The sequence below is a fragment of the Leishmania infantum genome, chromosome 30 (assembly GCF_000002875.2).
Source record: "Leishmania infantum JPCM5 genome chromosome 30".
Lineage (NCBI taxonomy): Eukaryota > Euglenozoa > Kinetoplastea > Trypanosomatida > Trypanosomatidae > Leishmania > Leishmania infantum.
In genome coordinates, this window is record NC_009414.2 from 450,074 (window position 1) to 474,863 (window position 24,790).

A 24,790-nucleotide genomic window follows, 5' to 3' on the forward strand; every position below is an offset into this window, starting at 1 on the left:
AGCTTCACGTCGTCGACGGTGTGCGTCCCTGGGCCTCTCTCGCATGGTGCGTCGTCAGCCATGCAGGAACGAAGCGGGAACGAGGCGGGGGTTTTGAGGAGGCGCTGCGCCTTTGTGTGCCGGCACGCGCCACAGCCACGAAGGCGAAAGCACGAGAGCGTGTGGTGGCAGGCACTGGGTAAAGCGTTCCTCTAAGACACGCACGCCATCGCGGCGCCCTGCGCGGGCACAGCAATGAAGCCTCCCCAGCGCCGTTTCTCGAGTCTCATTCCCATGATGGCAACCGACATCCGTTTCCCCCTTCGCCCCTATGCGGTGCTGCGCGCACGTGAATAGTGGCCGGCATGAACGGGGCGTACGCGTTTGGGTGCACGTTGCCATTCTACTGAGGATCGTCCGCCTGAATCCTACCCCCTCGCCTCTTCCTCCTCTTCTTCCTCTCTCCTCTCGCGCCCTTCCCCTTCGCCAGTCCCACACCGTGTGCGATCGGCGACGAGTGGCCAACACGAAAAGGATTACAACAAAGCAAGGAGGTGAAAGGACTGCGTCTCTGCCTCTCTTTCTGACGCGCCCTTCTTCCTCTTCCTATCGCACACGCGACGAGGGGCGGTGGGGGACTGCTCAAGCACCCTCTGCCTCCGCCGCGTTCTCCGCTGCACACACACACACACACACACACACACACACACACGGGAGCGCTTCAGCCCAAATCTCCAGTAGAGCGAAACACGCGCAGACCAACGTCAAACAGGAAAGGAAAGGGAGCGCAGACAGTGCATAGCCTTCACGGCGACGGTTATGAGTGGTTACCATCGCCGTCACAGAGCACAAACGAAAAGCAACCATAGAACACGGAGGGAGGCACAGAGGCGGTGCCTAGGCACGCGCGCACCGACAGCGCACGAAGGGGGACGCATGTGTGCGTGTGTGTGTGTTTGCGCGTGCGGTGCTGCGTTTCTCCATCGACTTCAGCAGTACCTTTCGACCTTAGACGACTTACTCCCTGCAGCGTCCCTCTGCCTCTCTCTCGCGTATGCCTCCCAGGCGAGGCCGGGCCCCGGTGCACAACCGAAACGACGAGACGCAGCGTCTTCCTGGTGACGCGGCACTACCGTCGCTGGCGGCCGCGTCTGCACGTCGTCCACACCACCTCGTCTCTCGTCTCTATCCCCCGTGGGGCAGTGGTGCACATGGGATTGCCCTTCGCACGAGTGGAGTGACTCCCAACATCCCCACCATCGCCAGCAAGGACGAGCCACCGGCCTCTGCCGCGACCGCTCCTGTGACGGTGGAGAACAGGACCCTGGGTGCGGAAACGCACGGCACTGCATCCGTCCATCCTGGCCGAGGGCGCGCTGGACTTTCCACTCGTGTCAGCGGAAGCGTCAGAAGAAAGGCGGGATCAGCGAGGAGGACCGCACCAAGTCGAAGGGCCGGCGGTCGTCTCCCTCCAGCGGCACACAAGCGACCCCGATCGACATCGACTGCCTCCTTCGCGGCGCCTGTTGAGGTGGAGGAGAAGGTCGCAGGCAGCAGTGACGACGCCGAGGCCGGCGACGATAGTGGCGTGGAAGCCGTTCACACCGGCAGTGATGGAGAGCGACCCGCAGAGACAGCGTCGTGCACCAGCGAGATGCCACCGGCAGTCATGCAGCTTTCCTCGTCGTCGTCGTCCTCCCCGTCCCTATCTCCGTCACCGATGGTGACCGAACGCAAAGTACTGAAAGGCGGCGACGGCGGTGGAGGCGATGCGGCGAGGCGCACCGGCTTCACTTCATGTGGGGCGATTACACCTGCTGAAGTCGCGTCCCATGCCACTGAATGCCACAGCCACCGCCTTCCTCAGGTGCAGGTCCCTTCGTCATCGGCGAGGGCGCCGGCCACCGTCGAAGAGGTTGCTGTTTCTCCCGTGAGGCTCAGCGACACGGTTACGCCGCAGAAGCCGCCGCAGCACTACACCGCCTCCACGGCAGACAGCAAGGTGCTCTTTGCCGAGGACGAAGACGAGGAGGGAGAGGATGAGGGGCGGCAGCCGTGGCGTCCCAACCACCTCCGCGCGGCCAGCGGTGACCCGCAGCGGCCGGCGCGTGCTGAGGAGGTGGATCATGTGCTTGGAGAGCTGTCGGAATGCTCGTCGATCACCTCTGCTCGTCCGCAAGCACCGCGACGCTCTTCGGATACGAGCGGCAGCCACGACGACCGTGTGCCACACCCCAGATGCGCTCCGACGGAGAGCGACAAGGAAGTGCGGTGTGGGCCGCTTGACGTGAAGTACACCGACAACACCGCCGCCAGAGGCGCCAAAGCCGTACTCGGCGGCGAGGATGATGAGAAGGCGAGGCGGCAAACGTGCGCCGCGTGCACGACGCCGTCCTTAAAGCCCGCTTGTCCAGACTTGAGCGAGGGCAGCGTCACTCCGGTGCTCGAGGGTCACACATGGGGCGCGGCAAGCGCGTCCGCGACGTTTACGGAAACGCTCGCAGTGCAAGACTTGTCTCTCCTCCCCGGCGAGAGCGGGGGTGGTGCCACCCTTGACGTTGGCGGTGTCGCGAACGGCGGCGGCTATGTGTACACGCCATTGCTGTCTTCGTCCACAGGTCAGCGCACGCCGTACTCGGCGATCGCGAACGCGGGGGCGTCTGCTCGGCTGCGTGGCGACACACTTGGGGTGACAGCGCCAGAGGAAGTGCTGTTGGGCGAAGGACTTATATCCCCACCAGTAAAGCGGACCACGGCTACTCCACAGCAAGTTACCCACGGTGTGGAAGTGGCGGCAGAGGACGGCACTGAGACCCGTTCCGGAGCCGGAGAAACCGGAGCTGGGCCGTCTCGAGCTCACGGGAAGCCCTTGGCCATGGATGGCTCGAGTTCATCAACGACGTTCTTGCCTACCCTGTCTTCCGCTACGCTGTGCGCTGTGACCGGTGGCGGCGAGGCGAGCGGCTTCGGACAGAACATGAATACGCCCCCATCACACTCTTCGGCGGACGGCGCCGTCTCAATGACGGACGAACAGCCGCCGCCGCCGCCGCCGCCGCGCGTATCTATAACCCCGTCATCACCGTCGCTTCCCCCTAGCTCTCTCCCCTCTACGCTTGACGACGGACTCTGGAAGGAGAGTGCAAAGTCCGCGCAGGCGGACGTGGTGGACACCGATGCCGTGACCCCAGGCCGCTGTACCCCAAACGGGCAGGGCGCCAGTGGTGACGCTCCTGCTCCCCTTGCTCCGTCGGTCGCTGTTGCACAGCACGAGACGGTGCCGATCGACCCATTCCTGAGCACACCGCCACAGTTCAAGGGAGAATCTCCTGTGGTTGAAAAGGACGCCAGCGGCGGCGGCGCGCGCGTGCGTCGTTCTCCAGAGCGCTCAGGCTGCGAAGATGCCGGAAAAGGTGACCACTCGCCTGCTGTGTTTGGCTTTTTGACTCGCACTCCGCCCCGGTCGGCGAAGAAGTCTGCGATGGGTTTAACATCCACGATTACCGGCGCGGACGTGGACATGCGGGTTTTGAGGGTTGGCACGCAGGTGGAGGGCCGCTGGGGACGACAGTGGTTTCCGGCGGTGATCAGCGAAGCCCCGCGGAACGGCTTTGTGCAGGTTGAGTGGGAGGAAGACGGCTCACGACTCCACTTGCGACTTCGCGAGGTGCGACTGTTGCCTGGCGCTGCAGCTGCGAAGAGGGCAGGTGCCGTGCCCGCGATCCATGAGGCCGATAGGTGTGCTGCTTCAGTAGGTGGTGGGGCTGCTGCGACGGAAGGCGCGCATGGCGTGCTGACTGCGACCCAACTTGTGGCACTCATGGAAGAGGAGGACGCCCAGGACAGCCGATACCAGCCGGAGCCGCCGCACGTCCGTCCCTCCGCTTCACACAGGGAGACATCGCCGCCCATGACGACATCTGTGGGCAAGCAAGTGGATAGGAGCGGTGGGGAAGGCGGTGAGGGGGCCGAGGAGGATGTGGTGGTGCGCCCGCTTGGTGTTAGCCGCGCGTGTGGGAGGGCTGGACGTGGTGTATATGCTGTGAACGCGGACGGTGACGCTCACCCGGATCGCGCAAGCAGCGCGGCGTCCTCCGCTGGCGCCGCCACCACCCGTTCGCCGTCGCGCTCTCCTGTGCCGACGTACGCGGCACCCGGTGTGCCGCCGTGCGAGGTGCACCCCTCGTCCCTCTGTATCTTTCTCCCACAAACGGTGAGGCGCGACCTCCTGCAGGGCGAGGGCCCTCCGTCTGCATCGGCCTTTTCTTCTTCTTTTCGCTACCACGCGGGCCCGGCGACAGAGCTGCAGCGGCGCACCGAGCTTCAGCGTATCTTGCACTTCTTGACCAGCGCCGGGACGATCGTGATCGACTCCGTGGCACAGGCGGACAACATGGCCGCCCAGCTCGGCGACAGTGGCGACGTGAAGGGAACCTCCTTCACCAGCCACTTGTCCTCGCTGGCTGCGGGCCAGCTCCACAGCGCCGACTCGTCGCCGATGCAGGGAGAAAAGACGACGAAGGCGGTTGCCGGAAGTGGCGGAAAGCGGGGGACAGTGGGGCGCGCGTCACTGCCTCGCCGGAGCATGGCGTCTGCCGTCGCTGCTGCTTCCCATGCACAGCGTTCGGCACCGAGGTACTTCGTCTTTCTCGTTTCTTCTGCGACTGCTCTTGTGGGCGGCAGCGCGGAGGCGTCTGAGAAGCTGGACCAGCTGCAGGATGTGTTGCCCGTGGTGTGCTTGGCGCATGCATTGGGCGTCTCAGCGATTCACGCCTCGTGGCTGTGGGGCATTGCCCCCGGCACCGCGCGAGTGAAGCTGCCCACGCCGGCGGACCAAGTCGAGCTGTTGCCGAGCGCTGCCCCGGAGACATGGGGTGCGTGGAAGGCCACTCGCGCTGGCGCTCCATCGACGAAGGCGGCGCCACTACCGCTGCGCTTCGCACCGCTTGCAGTGAAGGACCGCTGGCTCAGCGCCAAAAACGTTGCCTTTGTCGCGCGGGATGACCGAATGGAGATGTGGCTCAACGCCGCCGGGGCGACCGTCACGGCAGAGTTGGCGCCGTCGCTGCCCTCTCACGTCGCTCGCCAGAGCTTGCCACGGGGCAGCAGCCGACCGTCAGCCTCCGTTGCGGGTGCTCTGCTTGGGCGCAGCCCCGGCAGCGCACTTCCGCGGTGCCATTCCGAGTCCCCTTCACGCTCACTGCTGCTCAAGCAGCTGCGCGCGGAGCAGACGCCGGACTTCGTCTACGTACCCGATGATGTGACCGTGCCGCTGGACTTGGATCGTTTGGGCAGCGTCCCAGTGCTCCAAGTCTCGTGGCTGGCTGAAGGCATCGAGCAGCATTACCGCCATTGCTGCAACCCAACCTCGTCAGCGGAGCCGGTGCTGCCAAAACCGCCGTCGCTGACCTCCGTGTGGCGGACAATTCTTCATGCGAAGCCTCCGAAGGGAAGCCACACAAGACGTTCCAACACGCCATCCCAGCCAGGCCGTGCGCAATCTTCTCCGTCATCTCCGTCGCCGAGGCCGGCGGTGAACGATGAGGAGAAGCGCAGCGTCTCAGAAGGCGCGCGTAGCCGCAAGGCAGCCGCAGCGTCTACCCTCGGGAACGAGAGGGACCGCCTGAGTCACCACGGCAGTGACGTGGTGCATCCGGCGTCGGTGCCCCCGCTTGCAAACGACAGGAGCGAGAGTGGTGATGGTGTGGCTCCATCTGCCTTCCCGCCAAGCGCGAAGGGCGGCGACATGGATGAAGGTGTCGGTGACACCGTTGGCGCGCTAAGGGGGAGCCTCAACGAGGAGGAGGACGCGCTGACGATGCGCATCAGCGGCGGTGATGCGCAGGAGCCGCTTCCGCGTGAGGCGGAGGATTTTGTCAGCGCAAGGGGGCCCGAAGGCGCTGCTGCGGAGCGTGGCAGCGCAGAAGCGGAGAAGGATGTCATGCTAAGGCTGGCCGGTGCCACCGGAGCGACTGCGGAAGCTCTGTCAGATGCAGTGGTCTCTACTGAGCCCTCTGCGTGCACCTTTCATCCGGCCATCGTCATTGGGGAGGACTATTACTTCACGCTGTCCGCGCCACAACCTCCACCTCCTCCATCGTTGTCCCCGCATGGCCCGTCACACCCCCACGTCCCCCCTCCTGCGCTGCCGACGGCGACAATTGTGCTGGGCCAAGTCGTGGACTTGCAAGTTGTCGCGCCGCCGTCGCCGCTGCTGCGCCAGCACCTCTGTACGGACGGCGCCGCTTCATCGTTGACCTTCTCACAACCGCAGTGTCGGTGCCGCGTGACGCTGCAGCTGTACGAGCCCAAGTACATCTCCATGCATATTGACCCCCGCTCTGGAGAGGTGGTGCACCAGACCACTGTTTATCTTGTCCGGCGCTGGGCCACTGTCTCGGGCACGTCGCTGCTATTCGACACACCCGTATACGTGATCACCACGGCCGCACGGTCGCACGTCTACTTTTTGGAAGAGGTAGAGGACGAGGTGACGGCGCGAGGCGTGAGCGATGGCGCGCACCAATCCTGTCTGCGGCAACAGTCGGTCTGCGGCGCCGTCTCGACGCCGCCGGCCTCAGACTTATTCCATGGTGCGGCCAGGGCGACGACGGACGGCACCCTCTCTCCGCATTTCCATGGTCGGCGCTCCCTGTCGAAGGTAGCCATGACATCTTCATCGCCAGTTCCGACGTGCCCGATAACCAGGGGGTGTCCCCCGACACCGCCGGCACCGTTCTCTCTCACTCAGAGCGTCGCGAACGGGCGCCCTCGCCGAGACGCACTTGCTCCGTCGAGGACATCTGAGGGAGCGGCGCGGGACGGTAGCGGTGGCGGCGTTGACGAGCGACGACGTCCCGATTGAGCTTTACACGCGGCCAAGGCGATGCAGATAACCCCCAGGGGCGATGCTTAGAGATCGCCGGAGAGAGAGGTGTCAGCGCGCAGAGGGCGATCGGCGGGCGGAGCGCGAGCGCGTCAGAGCGGCGAGCCAGTGCGGCTGCCTCCAAATCCCCCGAGGTTGACACGAATAACGGTGCTCGACAGGAATGAGCAAGTATCGCTACCTCCGACCTTCGATCTGGCGGTGCTGGACCTGTTAACCGCCGTCGACGGCACGCCTTCCTCGGTGAAGGCTCGCCCAGCACGGCAGTCGCGGCAGCAATAGGTGTTACTGGGCAAACTACCCTCGGCCTCCGCACGCCTTCTCGCCGAGCTGTCACCTACACCTCGGTGGCAATACAGAGGCGCTTCGCCCCAACAGCCACATCTCCTCCTCTTCACGCAGCGCGCTTTAACTCTCCAAGGGTCATTCAGGGTGCCGGTCACTTGCGTCAGGGAGCGCTGACGGCCTTTTCTCGTGCCGGCACCGTTCTTCTTTGTTGCTGGTGTTGATTCACCACTGGAATGTCGTTCTCGCCGCGGCTTTCGAGGCCCTCTTCCATCCGTGTCGTGTACTGACACGACCGCGTGTGCGTTGCGCTGCCGCTTCAATGCGCCTTTGGCATCGCCCTTTTGTCACCAGTCCTCCTTGACGTGATTACGCTTGTCCTAATACGTTGGGGTAATACCCTCCTGCCCTCCCTTCCTCATCCTTCCTCGGAAACCTCTTCTCTGTCTTCCCTCTATCTCGCATGCTGTGTTACGTGCTGTGCCTCTCGCCTCGGTATTCCGGCACAACACCGCCACATGCATGTGCTCGTGCGCCGGTGTGCGACCTCGACGACAACTTGTCGGTCTCTCCAGCTTCCGGCAAAGCGGTGCGCCCGTCGCCCACGGACACACATGCATACATGCGTACATGCAGACCGATAGACACACCACGAAGATGGGACCGGAGACCATACTGGCGGTCGACGATGTCTCCTTCCAATACCCCAACGCACCTGCCGCTTCGTTGAGGCAGGTGAGCGTTACGGCCTATCGCGGAGATCGAATTCTCGTGATCGGGCACAACGGGAGCGGCAAGTCGACACTGCTGTCTCTTCTCGCAGGCCGGCGAAAACCGCAATCAGGGCGTGTGCGCGTGCTCGGACGCGATCCGTTTGACGACACCAGTGTAGCTCAGCACATCTCCATGATTGGTGCACCATGGCCACCCGAGGCGGTGTTCGGCAACACTGTGGACCGCGTGGCCTCGCCGGCGCCGGTACCAGAGCGAAAGGCGAGTATCGCCGACGCGCTGCACCTACGCCTCTCCCGCTTCTTGGAGAAGATGAGCTGGGGCGAAAGGAGACGGGTTCAGATCCTTTATGGCATGCTCTACCCCGCCACCGTGTACCTCCTCGACGAGTGCAGCACCGACATCGACGTTGCAGAGCGGCGCACTGTGCTGGAACTGGTACGGCAGGAGTGCGAGGCGAAGGACGGGTGCTGCGTGTATGCGACCCACATTCTCGACGGAATTGAAGGCTGGGCCACCCACCTGCTGCTCATGGAGGGGGGCCGTGCGGTGGACTTCAAGGCGGTGGAAAAGCTCACCATGCCCTTGGAGGACTACGCGCTCCAGTTCATGAGCAAGCGCGCCCACGCTGCTCGCGGCTTCGACGCCGTGGCGGCGCCGTCGCTGTCGCAGGGGAGTTCTGCGGCCATTTCAACGACGTTGTCAGCTTGCCCAACGACATCTTCAGCCGCCTACCCAACCCCTTCGACAGCCGACGCGCCGGTCACGTATTGGCCACGAGGGCACGCGGACGAGAAGCGAAGCGAAATCGTCATCAACTGTGCGCAGCTGAACTATAAGGATGTGTTTAAGAACTTGTCGTTTCAGGTGTTCCGCGGCGAGCGGGTGCTGCTGTGCGGCGGTAACGGCACTGGCAAGTCCACCTTGCTGAACATGCTTGGCGGAAAGCAGTTCTTTGACAACCGCCACGGCTCTCTCTCCGTGCTTGGTAAGCGGTGCTACGATGACATGCTGCTGAACGCTCTTGTCAGCTACGGCGGCGATTGGTGGACTGCCGTGCCCGGTGGGGAGGTGCACGTGCGCGAAATGCTCCAGCTTCGGACCTCTCGTGCCGAGCGCTTGCGTGAGATGCTGGCCGTGGACATAGACTGGGATGTGCGACACATCAGCACTGGAGAGCAGAAGCGTGTGCAACTGCTCTTGCACTTGCTGGATGACAAGCCCGTCGTGCTGCTTGATGAGGCGACCACCGACCTGGACGTTTATCAGCGCCACAGCCTCCTGCAGTTCCTCTACGAAGAGAGCGTGCAGCGCGGGGTGACAGTCGTCTACTCGACGCACATTTTCGGGGGTCTAGAGGGCTGGGCCAACGCTGCGGTACTACTGGACCGGACCATGCGCGGCGTTCATGCGGTGTGGCGCGCCTCTGAAGGGCAGCCCATCTCACTGCAGCGCGTCGTCGATGCAATCGTTGCTCTTAAGGCGCGAGAAGCCTTTTGAGCAGTAGCCTTCCTCACTACTGACAACACACTCGCGCACAAACACACGCGTGCGCACAATCCGTTCATCCTCTGGCCGCAATCGTGGGGGCCGTCACGGCTGCTGTAGCCACACCTGCAACATGCAGCCACCCCCCTGCCCCCTTTAAGGCTCGGGGAATCGGCTGAACAAAAAACAAAACGGAGAGTGGCCCAAGAAGAGGCACACATTCGTACAGAAGCATGGCCGGGGGGGGCAGCCAGAGGTGATGCCACTGCTGGTGCGCCTTGTGGTGCGGCTACCCGTCCTTGGCCGCCTTGCGCATAACGTTATTGCGTGTCTTTTGATCGGCGTAGTGCTCGCGTGTGCTGTAGTGGGTGGCTGGCGATGCTTCACAGGACCCGGAACGCCGACAAGGACATTAATGCACCCCTTCCCCACCCTACATGGGGCGGCTTCCTCATGCTCTCTCTCTTTCACCCTTTTCCTTTTCATGTCGTCACGCATTTGCTTGCTCGCCGTGCCTCTTGGCCGAGTAGCCCACCCGATTCACCAGTGCGTGAGGGAGAAGCGGGGGCACGGTACCTGTGCTTTCTTTGAGAACAAGCGAGCAGGGCAGGGTGAGGTGAGTAGGGCGCGGTGACCAGATCACCCGAGGCAGAGCAGACGGACATCATCGTGTATCGGAGACTCTGACCTGCATCGATCCGTGTTTTTGCGTTTGTCCTTCATCGGGACCCCTCCACCTCTCCCTCCCTGACACCCACCTCCGCCCACTCACACAACAATGCCCAGCAGCTTTGCGGCACAGCAGCAGGGGAGCTGCAATCCACACCAGAACCCGCTACGGTCGCACAAGGGCGGCTATCTTCGTTGCCCATTCAACATCAGCTCCAGCTATGCGGAGCTTGCCGAGCGGCGAGTGCGCGAGGACCTGACGCGCGGCCGCAGCGGAGCCGCCGTAGCGGACAAGGATGGGGTGATGGCGTTTTCCTCCACAGGACCGCAGTTGGACAGCGACGGCATCGACGGCGACTTCGCTGGGCGCCCGTGGAGTCGTGCCGGTGTAGGGGCAAACAGGTTGTCTGGAAAAGAAAAGCGAACGCAGCAAGAGCAGGCGGAGCTCATCTACGGCCGCGGCACACTCGCTGGGGATGACGGCGTCGTGGCGGCTACTGGGGCGGTATCCGTAACGAGCGATCTGTCTCGGGAGAACATGTTTGCCGTCGATGTGCGCGACCGTGCGGCGCTGCAGAAGGTCGTGCCGCGCGCGGTGCGCGAAAAGGTGAAGCGGCGCAAGCTCGAGGATTTTAAGAAGGAGCGTCTATCCCCAGGCAATCACCACCGTCACGGGTGTGCTCCGTTGCACACGGATCGCGCCGCAGATGAGGAGGCGGGAGAGGAAGATGGCGTGGAAAGTCGTTCTGAAGATCACATGGCGGTGCCCCCTCCCGAGTGTACACGCTTTTCATTGCCGGCAGCTGGCTCTTCCAGAAATGGTGTGCCACCGTTTCCCCACTCTGCAGGCAGTAAGGACCATTCTAGCGGCGGGAGCAGCAGTGCCAACGCTCGCGCCGAGCGGTTGCCAGGCAGCGGTCCGTCCGATGCGTCAGCTCAGCGCCCGCCTCTCCGAGAGCCCACACCAGCTCCCGCATCGGCAAAACCGAACTGCCCAAAGAACCGCATGCAGATGCTGGACGGCTTGCGTGCCTCTGCGCTCATGGGCAAGAAGGGCCGACGATAGGCCTCGTGAAAGGGGCCGCACGCTGGATCTGTGCGCGTCGGATAGGAAACACTGTTAAGCAAAAACAAAATACACCCGCATGCGCAAGACCCCGGCGCCCGCGCCAAGTCTGAACGGCGAGAGAAGAGGGGCCATCGAATGTCGAAAGCAAAGCCAGGCAAGGCGGAAAGTGACGAGGGCGATGCAGACGTTGTTGCCAGGGTGCCTCTCGTGGTGGCTGCGCGGCTGGGAAGCGGCGGCCACCGTGATCTTCACGCTTCTCTTGTGTGTGCTTATCTTCTTCCTCTCCCGTGCAGCCCCTCTAGGGTGTGCACCTCTCCTCGAGCGATCGCGGCCCTCCGCAGCCTGTGCGTTCCCCACACGTGCTCTCTTTCGCGGGCCTCTTTCGCCGTGTGGTATCCCATGAGTGATTCGAATCTTCTTCCGCTGCCCTCGTCTTCCCTCTTCCGCCCCACATCTGTGCTGTCGCCAACACCACTTCCCACACACGACTCAAGCTTGCACGCTTTGGTGTCTCTTAGGGCCGCGCCTGGTGCCCACTGCCGCACGGTCTCCTTTCTTTTTCATCCTCCAAGGGGCGTCGGCGCAGGGCGCGCAGTCCGCCTCGGCTTGTCGCCGGAGGCATGCACTCAGCCTTTCTGGAACGCGTCTTGGGCTACTCGGGAGCCGACAGGACCTCGGCGAGCTCTGAGGTAGGCCCAGATGGCGGGGTCATGGCATCAACCGGCAGCGGAGGTGCGAAGAGCAGCACCCAGTACAAGGCCGTCACGCGGCCGTATCGGTGTAGTCAAAGTAACCCAGCGCTGCGATCAGAAAACCTCGTCGGCACTGCCAAGGACGGTGACGCCGACGGCGCGCCTCTCAACAGCTCCATGAAGAGAGGCGGAGGCTTCAGCTTCTCCAAGGCAGGTAGGCTCTCTTGGATGAGTATTCGATCATCCATCGGCATGGGCACCAGGCAGTCGTCGGCTTCCGCGGCGCCCGCACCGCAAGCCTCGAGCGGTGCGTTGCATCTCAACAAATTGAGTGCGCCGACTCCTCCTGGCACCACCGCGACGGTGAGCCCCTTTGGGCCGAACACCCCGCTGGCCAAGACCCCGACCCCGACCACGGCCGCTGCTACCGCCACCGCTGCCGTGAGCGGCGAGCATGCAAAGCGCTTCCAGGAGGCGCTGTGTGTAGACTCAGTGGATATGGCGCTACTGCGGGAGCTGAGCTGGCAGGGCTGCCCGGTTGCTCTCCGGTACGAGGCATGGATGTTTCTCACCGGATGCTGGACGGCGCAGGCAGCAACGCGCCAGCCGACCGTGCTGAGGCGCCGTGTCGAGTACGCCGCCTACATTCACAGCTCCTACTGCATCGTCGACTGGGACGCCGTGTGCGCGATGGTGGACAGCGGCGTCGACACAGCCGTGCACCGGTCAACCCTCAAGTCACTCGAGCACACTGCTGATACACCGCAGGTGACCCCACCGTCCTGCACCTCACAGAGCCGCTTGCGTGCGGCGCCGTTGACAACCGGCGGCAGCACAGCCACGGCGGCAAAGGAGGCTGCTGCCGCTCCACCTCTGTCGCTTTCGCAGCGGCCGGACGGATGGCAGAGCGCTTCCCTCCCCCTCGAGGATGCCCGCTCGCGGTCGCCGCAGAACACAAGCGGGAGTGACGCGCCGCAGCCGTCGCAACTGCCACAGCCCCAGTCAGCGGATCTCCCGACAGCAAGCCCTTCCCTGGGCACTCTGCCAGCCCCCTCCGGCTCCTCGTTCCGCGCCTCCGCTTCAGTGGGGCTCACTGATACCGCCGGTGCCGGTCCGACTTCTCATCCGCCAATGTCCGTGCCGCCGCTTCCCGGGCTTGCGACGCTCGGGCTGCCGAATGCGGTGCCAGCGACGGTGGCGCCATCTGCTGCCAGTGGCGGCGCTGGCGGGGCGACAGGGCACCAGCTTAGTGCCAGCACGATGCTGGGCTCGAAGGAGTTGCAGACGCTGAAGCAGATCCGCAAGGACATTCCTCGCATGTCGGGCGGCCACTGCTACCTGCGCCACCCACGCGTGCAGGGCTCCATTGAGCGCATCCTGTTCATCTGGTCCCTGCGCCATCCGGCCTGCGGCTACGTGCAGGGCATGAATGACCTTGTTGTCCCGTTCATGGGCGTGGTGCTGGGCTACCGCTTCTGTCCGACCCACTCGGTAACAGAGCTGCACGCCTACACCGAGGACATCTTCGACGATCTGTGGTCCGTTTCGGCAGTTTCGGCCACGCAGTGGATCAACGAGGTGGAGGCGGATGTGTACTGGATGACGTCGTATTTGCTCAACACCATGCAGGATAACTACACGAGCAGTCACGCCGGGATCACGTCCATGATGCGGCACCTCGCTGCGGTCGTGCAGGTTGCCGACCCACCGCTCTACCATCGCTTGGTGGACGTGCTGCAGCTCCACTTTGAGCAGTTTTCCTTCCGGTGGATGAATTGCTTGCTAATGCGCGAGCTGACTGAAACGCAGTCGCTGCGGCTGCTCGATGCGTATCTATCCGATGAGGAGCGGCGGTGGAGTGTCACGCACGTGTATGTGTGCGCGGCACTGCTGCTGCGCTGGGGCTCACAGCTGATGGCGTTTTGCGAGGACTATATCAGCGTAATGAAGTTCTTGCAGGAACCACCGACGGAGCAGCTGTCGCTGCGTGATATGCAAGATGTGCTCTCAGAGGGCTTTGTGCTGCAGAACCTGTATGAGGCCTCCTTGAAGAGACTGTCCACAACCGCGGAGTGAAGGGCGTGGGCAGCTTGATCTCGTCACGAGCCGCACTTGCGTCGCAGCATGTTTTCGTTCTGGACGTTGTCGGCGTGCGCGCATGTACAGGCGCTACCTGTGCGTAGCGTGAGCGTACGCCATGCCACCTTCACCCCCTCCCTTCTCCTCACCGAATGAGCGCTCTGTCTCTCTTTGGGCGCATACTTGTATGCGTGCCAAGCGTGCTTCGCTCTTTTCTTTCTCCCTGCAGCTGCGTTTTGAACTCCCCACATGTGTGCAGTCGCACGTTTTTGCGGCGAGCATCGTGCCTTGGACGCTTTCCCTTCGTTTCTCGCCACCGCTCTTCCACTTCTCTCTACCTCGCTCTCCCCTCCTTCCGCTTACAGCACCTGCGCAAGAAAAAAAGGGCAACACGCAAACTGAAGTGTTGGTCCCCTCCCTCTGTGTTCACCCTGCACTAACGCTGTCGCGGGGTGCTGATTTCATCCACCGCTCTCCATCTGGCTGCGGCGTTTCCTCCCCGTCGTGTTCCTCATGAAGAGGTGGTGGCGGGCCAGCGGTGCGCCGTTCCGCCCGTGTGCATGCTTTTCGGCCCTTTTGCGCGTGTGCTTGTGTGCTCACTTCGCCGCCGTGCCCCCCCCCCCCCCTTCATGTGCTCGGAGACGTCCAACGCGCTGCGGTGTTTCGATACCCGCTCATGCGTGACGCCTCACATCCCTCTTCTTCCTTCGACCTCTACCCCCCACCCCCTCCCCCGCTTTTTCTCTGCACTGCGCATCGCCCCTCATCATATGGACACACACCCGCGCACACATGCGCTGAACGGATCATGTCGCACAGCTCACTGAAGCGAGCACCAGAAATTTCACGGCAGACCCCAACGGGCAAGGACTCGATCCTGTGCCGTAGCGCACACGCCAAACCTCTTTCGCTCACCACTGCACCACGAGGCTCAGCGATGGTGAAGTTGAATGTCACTCTCCTCCGCTTCATGGAAGATGAGGACTTTCGCGTGCTCACGGCGCTCGAGATGGCCATGCGCAACCACGACGTCGCCCCGACCGCGCTCGTTGAGCGTATCGCACAGCTGCCCCACGGCGGGTGCCGCAAGCGGCTCAACAACCTTCTCAAGCACAAGATGATTCACCATGAGAACACCATGTACGACGGTTACGCCATGAAGTACGGCGCATACGACTACCTAGCACTGCGCACGCTTAGCAAGCGCGGCACCTGCACAGGTGTGGGCCACCGCATTGGGTGCGGCAAGGAGTCTGATATTATCTTAGTACGGGACGAGGCCGGCCACGAGTGCGTGCTCAAGCTGCAGCGCCTCGGACGCTGCTCATTTCGCAGCGTGGCGCGCAACCGCGACTACAAAGGGAACGGCCGCGCCCGTCATGGGGAGAGCTGGTTCTACCTGTCGCGCCTCGCCTCGCAGAAGGAGTACTCGTTTATGAAGCTGCTGTATGACGAGGGATTTCCAGTGCCGAAACCGATCGACCAGAACCGGCACGCGCTGCTCATGGAGCTGGTGCCAGGAACCCTGCTAAACAACATCACGGAGCTCGGAGACGCCAGCAAGGTGTACCGCCGCGCCCTGGAGCTGATGGTGAAGCTGGCCGAGTCGGGGCTCATTCACGGTGACTTTAACGAGTTCAACTTGATGATCACCGACGACCAGCGCGTCATCATGATTGACTTTCCGCAGATGATCTCCATCAACCACCCCAACGCGTCGGAGCTCTTTGACCGCGATGTGCAGAACCTCGCCAACTTCTTCCACCGCCGCTTCAAGGTGGACACGACGTGGTTCCCATCGCTGGAGAAGGACGTGGTGCGCAAGGGCGAGCTGGATAAGCAGGTGTACGCGAGCGGGCACTTCACGCGCAAGCAGCAGGAGGATCTGGAGCGACTCATGCTGGAGGGCTTCCAGCGGAGTGAGAAGAGCGATGACGAGGCAGGCTCGCAGGTGCGCGACAGTGATGCGAGCGACGATGACGGTGACGAAAATGCGTCGCAGCGTTCCGACATAGGCAACGCGGACGTGGATGCGGGAGTTGCGGGCAAGTTCACGTCCATCCCCGGCGGCGCAAGGGGCGGCGAGAGTGACGAGGAGAGGGAGGATAGCAGCGACGATGATGCGAGTGAAGGCAGGTTGCTCGACGAGGCCATGGGCGCCGCACGCGAGCGGCGCGAAGGCGAGATCTACGCCCGCAATACCGACCGCAACGCAAACTTTCTGCCGGATGGAAAAATCAACGAAGACCATGTGAAGCACCAGATTCGCAAGAACATTCGGCGCAAGGACAACCACGACTTCAATCGCCACCTGCACCGCAATGTGCAGAAGGGTCGGCAGAAGCAGAAGATTCAGCGTCAGCTCAAGAGTTCGAACGGTGGCGGCTTCTTCGACTAGGTTGCGCCGGTGTACATGCTTCTTCTCGTGTGGATGGAGAGGGAGGGGCAGTGCGGAGTGCAACTCCTGTGCCCGTCAGCTCGCTGGTAATCGTGGCGATGCACCTGCTGCGATTAGGCCCCGCTTTCTTTTCGCGCGAAGGCGAGGTGACTCGCGCCGCATTTCCTTTCTCCCCCCTCCCCCACGCCCGATTGTACCCGACCCTCGCAGAGCGAGGCCGCTCGGTAGATGGGTGGGGGTATCCCTCGATCTCCTACGATTTTCTCGCTCTGTTGCGCACGCCCGGCTGCCATGCTTCTTTCCCTTTTTTCCGTTGTTGTTTTCGTCCCTCTTTCCTTGTGTGCCGTGGAGGCGAATTTAACGAGTAACAAAGCCGACGAGGGGTGGCGGCGGACGGATGCCCCGCTGCCGGTGTGTAGGTGTGTTGTCATGTCTAAGGCGCTTCCCTCTCTCTCGTTTTATGCGTCATCTTTTTTTGTATCTTTCGTTGTTGTTGTCAGGCGCCGGCTGCTCCCCAAGCGGCGCAAGCGCGCGCGTCCCATACGCTGTGATGCCAAGATATCAGCAGCTACATGCAGCAACCTTGCCTGGAAGCCACCTACAGTGGCGCGGGTGCAGACAGCAGCGATGCGCGCCTTGTGAACATGAATGGCCGATCCTTACTCTTGGCTGCCGATCGCATTGCACAGTACTTGCCCTCTGGCGTGAGAGAGAGGTCTCTGCCGAGTGAGGAGCAGGTGTGTGCAGGCGCATGTGAGTTGTATGCCACTCGTCTCACCAGTCCGCATCGTGCGCCGCTCACCACGGCCTTCCGCTGTGGGCGACCGGGCCACCCACGGCACTGTTCGGCTCTATATTTTGTGCCGCACGGCCCCTCCCCCTCCTCTCTGCCACTGTCTTGATGACGATTCACCACTCCCTCTTTCTTCTTGCTGTCAACGCGCACCCGTCACCTTCGACCCCACACACACGCACACGCTCGCAAGCACACACGCACACGCACATACATAGATAAAAGCACCCCCACAGAAAGAAAACTAGTTTTCATTGGCCTTGTGCCCCCTCCCTTCCCCTCTCTCCCCCCTCCCCTCATCCATACCGGACACCCACGTGCGCGCACTCTCCACCTCGACTCACACCGAAGACGACGGCAACGACATTGGCGGAGAGGAAAAAAGGCCAGTCATCCGCAGCTTTCGCTCGTCGTTGTGTTCCTTGTCTTCATCCTTCCCTTCCTTCTCCCTGCTCTCCTCGCTGTGCAACGATCTCGGCTCGCCGGACCCCCGCACCGTCTCTTGTTTCTCTCATTGTTCAGCCCTTACTCTCGTCTCGGCATTCGCTTCGCGCACGTGAGTCTGGCCAGAGCGGTGAAAGTAGTGCGCAGCAGGTCGGCGGATCCGTTTCTCAGACCCCCTTCCCGTTGCCGGCAGCAGCACCAGCAGCGGTGCACACAGGAGCTACGTAGGAGCGCAGACCCCGTTTCTCCTCCAGCCCACCAGGACCTACTTTTCCCGCGTGCACCGCGTTGTCGTTGAATGCATGGCTGTCGTAACAGTCGTGGTGTCGACGTAGTGGACTCCTTTTCCTTCTCGCTGTTGTTTGATGGACAGTCTCCAGCCCCTCTCTTGCACACATCTTACGGAAATACGTCTTTCTGTGTCGTTCTGCGCAAGCGTTTCTCCTCTCCCTCCTCAAAATCCGCTCACCGTTTAGTCCGTCGCCAGCGCACCGCCAAAAGTGTGTCCTCTGCCTCACCCTCACCCTAACCTTTTCACACACACACACACACAGACACAGATAGAAAACGGGAGGGACTGAGAGCCAGCGCGCTTGTGTCCGCGTGTGTAGACGACTGAAGCGAATAGGCTCGCGATCCCGCGAATCGCGGCGAAAGCGACGACCCCTCCCACCACCTTTTTTCCCTCTCCTTTTCACCAAAGAGGAACAAACAAACTTGAGAAAGAAAAACGAGGACGTACCTCATACAAGCAGACGCACCACTACTGCGGGGGAGTGGGAGGCAGTGCCGCTCTCTGCACGCCTGTAGCGCGCACACATAGAAAAGCGCCTCTCGTTGCTGTTTTGTTTTCTTGGCAGCCAGCCCGGGGCTGCAGACAGAGCACACATCAGGCAACCCTTTTCTCGTTTCGAGGTCGACGAAGGATTGTGCACTTAATGCCTCCCACTCGCGCAGGTGCCGCATCACGTAGCGGCAAAGGCTCGACGGCGGCCGCCATCCAGACTGCGTTCCGCGATGTCACGAACAACTACCTTAATGCGAACAAGGAGAACATCCATCCCTGCCACCTTGGCAGGAGCCATGGCTCTGCTTCTCTAGGGGGGGACAGTGGTAACATCGGTGGTGGTGGCGGCTGCAGTGCGTCCAGCCCTAATGTGTGGAGCGGGAGTAGAGAGCCGCTGCTGCGAGATAACGGCTTCTGCGGTACACCTCTGCAGTCGGACTTTGCGCGCACTGGAAGCGAATCCGTCTCGGATGCGGTGGAGTGTGTGACGGATAAGCCTAGCTTCGGTGCGGCGTTGTTCGCCGCACCACCGGACACACTGTCGCCCAGTGGCCCCGCAGTGGAGGCCGCAGCAGCGCACGGCGAACTTACCCCTATGACACCCAAGGCGCGGGCCTTGAGCGGCTGCGCCGCGACCGCGGGGAACCCCAGCGAGGACAGCAGCCTCCTCGGTGTTTCGCGAACACCCGGACACAACGCCGCGCACCACCCGGCGCACAGCAACGGCAGTGCCGCTTGCAGGTCGACACAGCATCGCCAGCGCGGTTTTAGCACACCACATAGCAAGGATACCTCGGCGGCAGAAGCAACCCCGAATGAGGCCCGGCAGCGACCGTTTCGCGTGGCGAGAGCAACCCTGCTCGCTTCCCCGCTGTACGCGCCGTCAAATGGCTTGGGCGCGGCAGCTAACACAGAGACAAGCGGCGTGCAGGATGATAATGGGAGCGGCTCTCAGTTGCCGTCGCAGTCATCGCTACTGTGCACTCCGAACAGAGCTTGCCGGTCGGCCGCCGTCGCCGCAGCGGCGACGGCGGCAGCCAGTGGCACCCGCTCACGCCTAGACACGCCGACGCTCCTGGATGAGATTCCGCTCTTTTTCAACAACTCATTCGAGTCCGGCTTTGAGTCGCCGACGGGGGACGCAGCGGCAGGCGACGGGTACGGTGCAGCGCACATGACGCCATACCATACGTACGACCTCCAGATGGCGGTAGAGGAGGTGCTTCGAAGCTGCCTGGACAGCTTTACCCCTGCCAAGTGCTCCGACGCGAGCGGGGCCACGCCACATGAATCGCGGCGGCGGGCGCAGCAGCGACAGACAGCCGCCGCGCAGGCGGCTCCATTCAACGCGTATGCGGCGCTCGAGTCGCTTCTCCCACCGTCTGCGATGGGTGCGGCAGGGCGAGACGGCTTGGAGGTCTGGGCACCGGCGATGATGGGGGCTGCGATGCCGGGCTCCACGCCGGCGCGGCTGACTGCGCCGCAGGGAGCATTCGCGGAGAGCGACGATGAGGGCGCGCTGACTACGCCGCAGAGCGACCGCGCGTCGTGCGGGATGCCGTCCGCCGGCGTGCGCCGAGATCCGTTGGCTTACTTTTCCACCGCGGCAGTGACGGCTGCCAACAGCAGCGAGGGTCGGTGCGGAGTGACGCACCACGGCGAGGATGGTGTGGCGTCTGTGGGTAGCTTGAGCGCCGGCTGCGGTGCTTGCGGAGGTGCCGCAGAGTCCCTGCCCCAGCATTCGAGCGACGCGCGCAGCGGACTTGAGTTTAACTGTCGTAATGGCTGTTGCGGTGGCCCAGACATGCTTTCCATGCTCGCTGCAGCCGTTCAGCAGCAGCATCCGCAGCACCCCCACCCCTACCCCCACAAGGAAACGCGTCCCCAGAGTGCACGCAGCACGACAGGGAGCATGGAGCTGGACTCGCGTGCCTTCTCGGAGCGCGATGTCGCCGCTGCAGCGGAGCAGCAGTCCACAGCGCCGCCGCCCTCGTACGAAGTTGCCGCGTGCCACCAGAAGCCGCCGCACCACGGCGGCTACGCCCATCCCGACCTCTCCTCGGGGTCATCATGCGCCGCCGCCACGCATGCACAGCCTCCAACTCGACGCGGCCATCACCTTCCCCACGTCAAGGCCGCTGCGGGGTCGCTCATCGCCGTTGGTGGCCGCCGCGTTCCAGTAGACAAGTTGCACTTGCTCTCCATCGGCGATGAGCCATCCTTGTCGGCACCCTCGTCCATGGCCGGCCAGGCAGTCACGGCGGCGTCATCGCGCGGTGGCCCAAAGGCGCGGCCGCAGCAGTCGCCGTCTTCAGCGCTGCATCACGTCGAAGGGCCGTCAATGCGACGCGTGCCCAAGGCTAATCTAGTGACTGTAACCCACCCCGCTGCCGCAGGTCTAGCGGAGGCAGGGGCGCCAGTGCCACCTGGCCGTCACGCTTCTGCGCCGGTCTACGAACGCGACGCGGCACTTCCGATATCCTCCTCCTACGCGACCTTGTCGGAGGCGGCGCCGGCACGAGCCGCTGCCACGGGCCCATCGGCTCGTCGCGTTCCCCCTGCCATGGCTACACAGCAGCGCCACAGTAGCGGCGGTGCCCTCCCTGGCGTCGTGACCTTGAGCTCGGCTGTGGATAGAGAAGGCGTGCAACAGAGTAGTGAGGCGGACGTCGTGGCGGTGCTGCAGTTCCCCAAAGGTCAGACGATGCGCTTCTTGACAAATCTGTCCAATGCTGCGCTGGCGACCGCGAAAGATGCCATCGCACGCGATCTGGATAGTTCGAAGCGATCCACCGGCGGCACTGCAACGTCCATGCTGGCGTCCAGGCCACTGCTGAGGTGCGTTGAGGTGGGCAAGGCATACCTCGCGCACGTTTACGCTGAGGGGAGCCCGCATGAAGGCGTATCCTACGAAGACGTTGGCGTGTGCGTGCAGCTAATCACCCCCTCTTCATCGCTGTACGCTGCGCTGCTCGGATGTGTGAATGGGGTGCTGCTTCGCAAGGTGGACGTTCTCGTGAACGACGAAGACCGTAAGCAGCACGAGCGCGTGCTGCTGCAGCAGACGACTGCGTACATCGAATGCGAGCGTCACTTCAAGTTCTCCGGCCTGCCCTTTCAGCTGGAGTCGATCTACTGCACCTTTGACGGCAGCGTGTGCATCGTCTTTTACCGCCTCCTCGCCGTGGCCGACGGGTCGGCGTCGTCGCTCGCGTCGCATCGCCACCCGAGCACGTCGCGTATGGTGCGGGAGCTCAAGTTTCACCTGAACTGCCGCGTGTTCCTCAAGCGTTGCTTACACCGCACACACACGCACACACAGAAGAAATAAAGAGCGAGTGCGACGATGCGGCACTCTGCAGCGCACTAGAATTTCTTTTGTTCTTTGGTGTTCATTCTGCAGCTTCCATCCGCCACCTTGTCCAGTGGAAACCGATGGCGTGCGGCACGGCGGAAAAGAGAATACGTTGGCTTCTGCAGAGTCCTCAGGCTGTGGAGTCGGTGGGCGCGGCCAACTCCACCGCCATCCCTCTTCTCATCAGATGCGCTGCATTGGACTTGCCCGTCTGTAAACCATAGATGCACACAAACAGAGAAAGCGAGTGAGAGATGCACACACACACACACACACACACACACACACACACACATACAGCCAGGCCGAGCCTGGCATCCGATGATGCATCCCTGCGGGTTGTCGACAAAAGACGGCAACAAAGGTGGGTGAGGGGAGGGGGCGTACACGCCTCGCTTTTTTTTTCAGCTCCTGACTTCGCGCAGAGAACTCTCCTTGATGCCTGACCTCCTCCACAGGAGTCGAGTCTGACAATAGGGGAGAGGGTTGGCTGGCTCTGAAAAGAGGGGGGAGAGAAGGACAACTGTATTCCGCCGTCTGCAGGCGCTCGCTGCGTATCTCTCTACCGCCCACGAATTCGGTATACAAGCGCATATTAGCAGCACACTGCTGCTGTATGTTTTGGTGTTTATATACTCATAGATGCATGTGGAGAGGGAGGGGATCGAGGTAGGAGGTGCGGTGCGGCAAGTAGAGAGCGGGGGTGAAGACCCGAGGCTGTCTGAGATGCATGCGAGCAGAAGAGCCCATTCTAACACAAAGCATGCACCGCACGTCGGACCATGTTCCCTGAGATGGTGGCGTAGCTTCCATGCTCGATTTAGCGATTTTTTTTTTGCGATTCTTGCCGCGGGGTGGGAAAGCGGCACAAGCCACTGAGTTGCGATTTGCCAAAGGCGGGAGCTCTGTCTCACACACCAAAAAAAAAAAGAGGTCTGCGCCTGCGTAACCCTCTTCGTCTCTCCCACGAATCTCTCCGTCGGCTCTTCAACTCTTCCTCCCCCTTTTTTTGTGTGTGTGTGCGCGCGACCGTCGTGGAGGCTGTCTTCTCAAGTTCCTGCCTCGGACCATTTTCACTTACAGCATCACCATCGTCATGTTATCCTCGTCATTTTACATAGAAGCACAACGACACTCTTCACCGTTTTTTTTTGCCTTGTTTCTCTGGCTTTCATTTCGATATCCTCTTAGATCTTGGGACGACCTTCTTTTCCTCCTCTTGTACCGGTGCGACCGAAAAAAGAAAAAAAAAAGGGCGGCCAGGGGGGAGGAGTGGAGGAACAGTGCTGGAGCGCGTGTGTTGTAGTGCGCCGGATGCGGATTGCTCGCGTCACACCTTCCCTCCCTCTGACCCCCCTCCTCCTCTGCGTGTGCGGTTCTTGGTGTTCGTTTTGTTTTTCTTTGCGAGGTAGTTTGCGTGCTTGGGCGCGTCCTCTTTCGGGCTCACATGCTCGTACCCCTCTCCCCCTTTTTTCGTCTTTGCTGTGTGCGTTTCTGTGGTTTTTTTTTTGAGTGTAATGCACCATCAATCCCTGTTAGATTCCACACACGTCTGCGTGTCGCTCCAGCGGCCCATCTCTCGGCTCCCCCCTCTCTCTGTCTCTCCTCGCCTCATCCACGCTCCCTGCCCGTTGTGTGTGTTCGTGTGCCACCTGTTGTCGTTGTTGTTAGTGTAGCTTTTTGTTTGTTTTAGTATGGGGCTGGCGTTGCTGTGATGGTCTCTTCTCGTTTTGTTGTCTCCTTTGTGAGTTCCTCTATTTTCTTTGCCATTGTGTTTCTCCGTTGCCCTGCAACTTAGATCGAGTTAGATAAACGCATCTACACACCCACACCCACCCTAATCGCACATTCATACATACACGCGTACACCTATTATATGCATGCATAAACATGCACCCATACGCGCGCGCGCGCACACACACACACACACACAAGCATGCAGTGACTTCCTCGAATCCACTCTAGTTCGTGTTTTGTTTTCTTGTCTCTTGTTGCCGTATCGCACGCCTTCCCCCTTTTTTGATGTGTATTCCTTTTAGTTTGTATTTTGTGTGGGCGGGTGATTGGGTGGGATATATATACATATATTTATTTAACGGACAAAATACAAAAGACAGATACAACGACACACCCACACACAGACGGACCTTACGAGCTCTCTCTTTCTCATGCCTTTATGCTCCTCTGCCATTGCAGACGCCTGCGAGGACACCGATATGCTCTCAAGCTGTGTGTGTGCGCCCATGCACGCATGCCACCGAGTGATTACTGCTCGTTTTGGACGCGACAAAAGCCGCCGCCTCCTCCAGTGGAAAGTGATCTGTGCGCGCGCGAGCTGTGATGGAGCACACAAAAAAAACAAGGGGAGCGAGACCCTGAATGGATAGCGGGTCTTTGCGACTGTTCTCTGGCTCCCTTGAGTCGACTCTTCCATTGGATGGTGGTTTGGTCTCGCTGTTCGTGGCGTGCATGTTTTCGCAAAACTATATATAGACTGCAGAGCGCACACAAACATTTGTATGCTTCACGTAAAAGAAAAGCGTATCTCGTGCGCACCCCCGTGCTATGGCCCATGCTTTCTAACGCTATTTGATGGCACAGAATCTCGGAACGATTTCGTCCCTCTTTTGTTTTCTTTGGTGTGTCGATGTGATTCTGTGCAGTTGCTTTCTGACACCTGATTCGCCGTCATTATCGCCCCCCCTTCCCCCTCCTCCTCACAGCCGTTGCTATCCTTTGCCCTCTCCTCAGCCTCCCCGATTCCGTTTCAGGACATTTGGCAGTGCTCAAGGGTGTCCAGAGACACCCCCTCCCTCCTTCACTCTCTTCCCCTGCACAGATGTGCACTTGCTTTGTTTTTTTTTTGTTTTTGTGTGTGTGCGCGCGCAGAGGGGGGGAGGACCGGGCTCCCTTTCGCCTTCTCTTACTTCACATCATGCCTTCCTTTTCACAGGCAGAGGCGACGAAGGAGTGCGTGTGACTGCCATAGACGCGTTCTACCAGGCGAAGAAGGCAAGAGCAGATGCTGGAGAGGAGAAGGCGGTTGGTGGCCGTTGCTGAGCTCTCTCAAAGGCCGAAGGAAAACGATGTCGCGAGAGCGGGATGAATAGAAGAGGCACGCAAGTCAGGCGGCA

The 24,790-nt window shown here is 61.6% G+C and overlaps 6 protein-coding genes across 6 annotated transcripts; all 6 read left to right on the plus strand.

The window, feature by feature from the left end:
• Positions 1 to 1,699: 1,699 nt before the first annotated feature.
• LINJ_30_1380 (conserved hypothetical protein) lies at positions 1,700 to 6,844 on the plus strand (the record flags this gene model as incomplete). The annotated part of the gene is made up of 1 exon (XM_001466945.1): positions 1,700 to 6,844. One exon carries the CDS (start codon positions 1,700 to 1,702, stop codon positions 6,842 to 6,844), a length of 5,145 nt encoding a protein of 1,714 aa, XP_001466982.1.
• Positions 6,845 to 8,056: 1,212 nt separating this feature from the next.
• On the plus strand, positions 8,057 to 9,382 carry putative ABCH3 (ATP-binding cassette protein subfamily H, member 3; the record flags this gene model as incomplete). The annotated part of the gene is made up of 1 exon (XM_001466946.1): positions 8,057 to 9,382. The coding sequence occupies one exon, from the start codon at positions 8,057 to 8,059 to the stop codon at positions 9,380 to 9,382; it is 1,326 nt and encodes a 441-aa protein (XP_001466983.1).
• A 766-nt stretch (positions 9,383 to 10,148) lies between these two features.
• Positions 10,149 to 11,105, plus strand: LINJ_30_1400 (conserved hypothetical protein; the record flags this gene model as incomplete). Its single annotated transcript, XM_001466947.1, has 1 exon — positions 10,149 to 11,105. The coding sequence occupies one exon, from the start codon at positions 10,149 to 10,151 to the stop codon at positions 11,103 to 11,105; it is 957 nt and encodes a 318-aa protein (XP_001466984.1).
• A 947-nt stretch (positions 11,106 to 12,052) lies between these two features.
• Positions 12,053 to 13,876, plus strand: LINJ_30_1410 (putative GTPase activating protein; the record flags this gene model as incomplete). The annotated part of the gene is made up of 1 exon (XM_001466948.1): positions 12,053 to 13,876. The coding sequence occupies one exon, from the start codon at positions 12,053 to 12,055 to the stop codon at positions 13,874 to 13,876; it is 1,824 nt and encodes a 607-aa protein (XP_001466985.1).
• A 940-nt stretch (positions 13,877 to 14,816) lies between these two features.
• On the plus strand, positions 14,817 to 16,277 carry LINJ_30_1420 (conserved hypothetical protein; the record flags this gene model as incomplete). Its single annotated transcript, XM_001466949.1, has 1 exon — positions 14,817 to 16,277. One exon carries the CDS (start codon positions 14,817 to 14,819, stop codon positions 16,275 to 16,277), a length of 1,461 nt encoding a protein of 486 aa, XP_001466986.1.
• A 2,175-nt stretch (positions 16,278 to 18,452) lies between these two features.
• Positions 18,453 to 21,632, plus strand: LINJ_30_1430 (conserved hypothetical protein; the record flags this gene model as incomplete). Its single annotated transcript, XM_001466950.1, has 1 exon — positions 18,453 to 21,632. One exon carries the CDS (start codon positions 18,453 to 18,455, stop codon positions 21,630 to 21,632), a length of 3,180 nt encoding a protein of 1,059 aa, XP_001466987.1.
• Between the last annotated feature and the right edge of the window lie 3,158 nt (positions 21,633 to 24,790).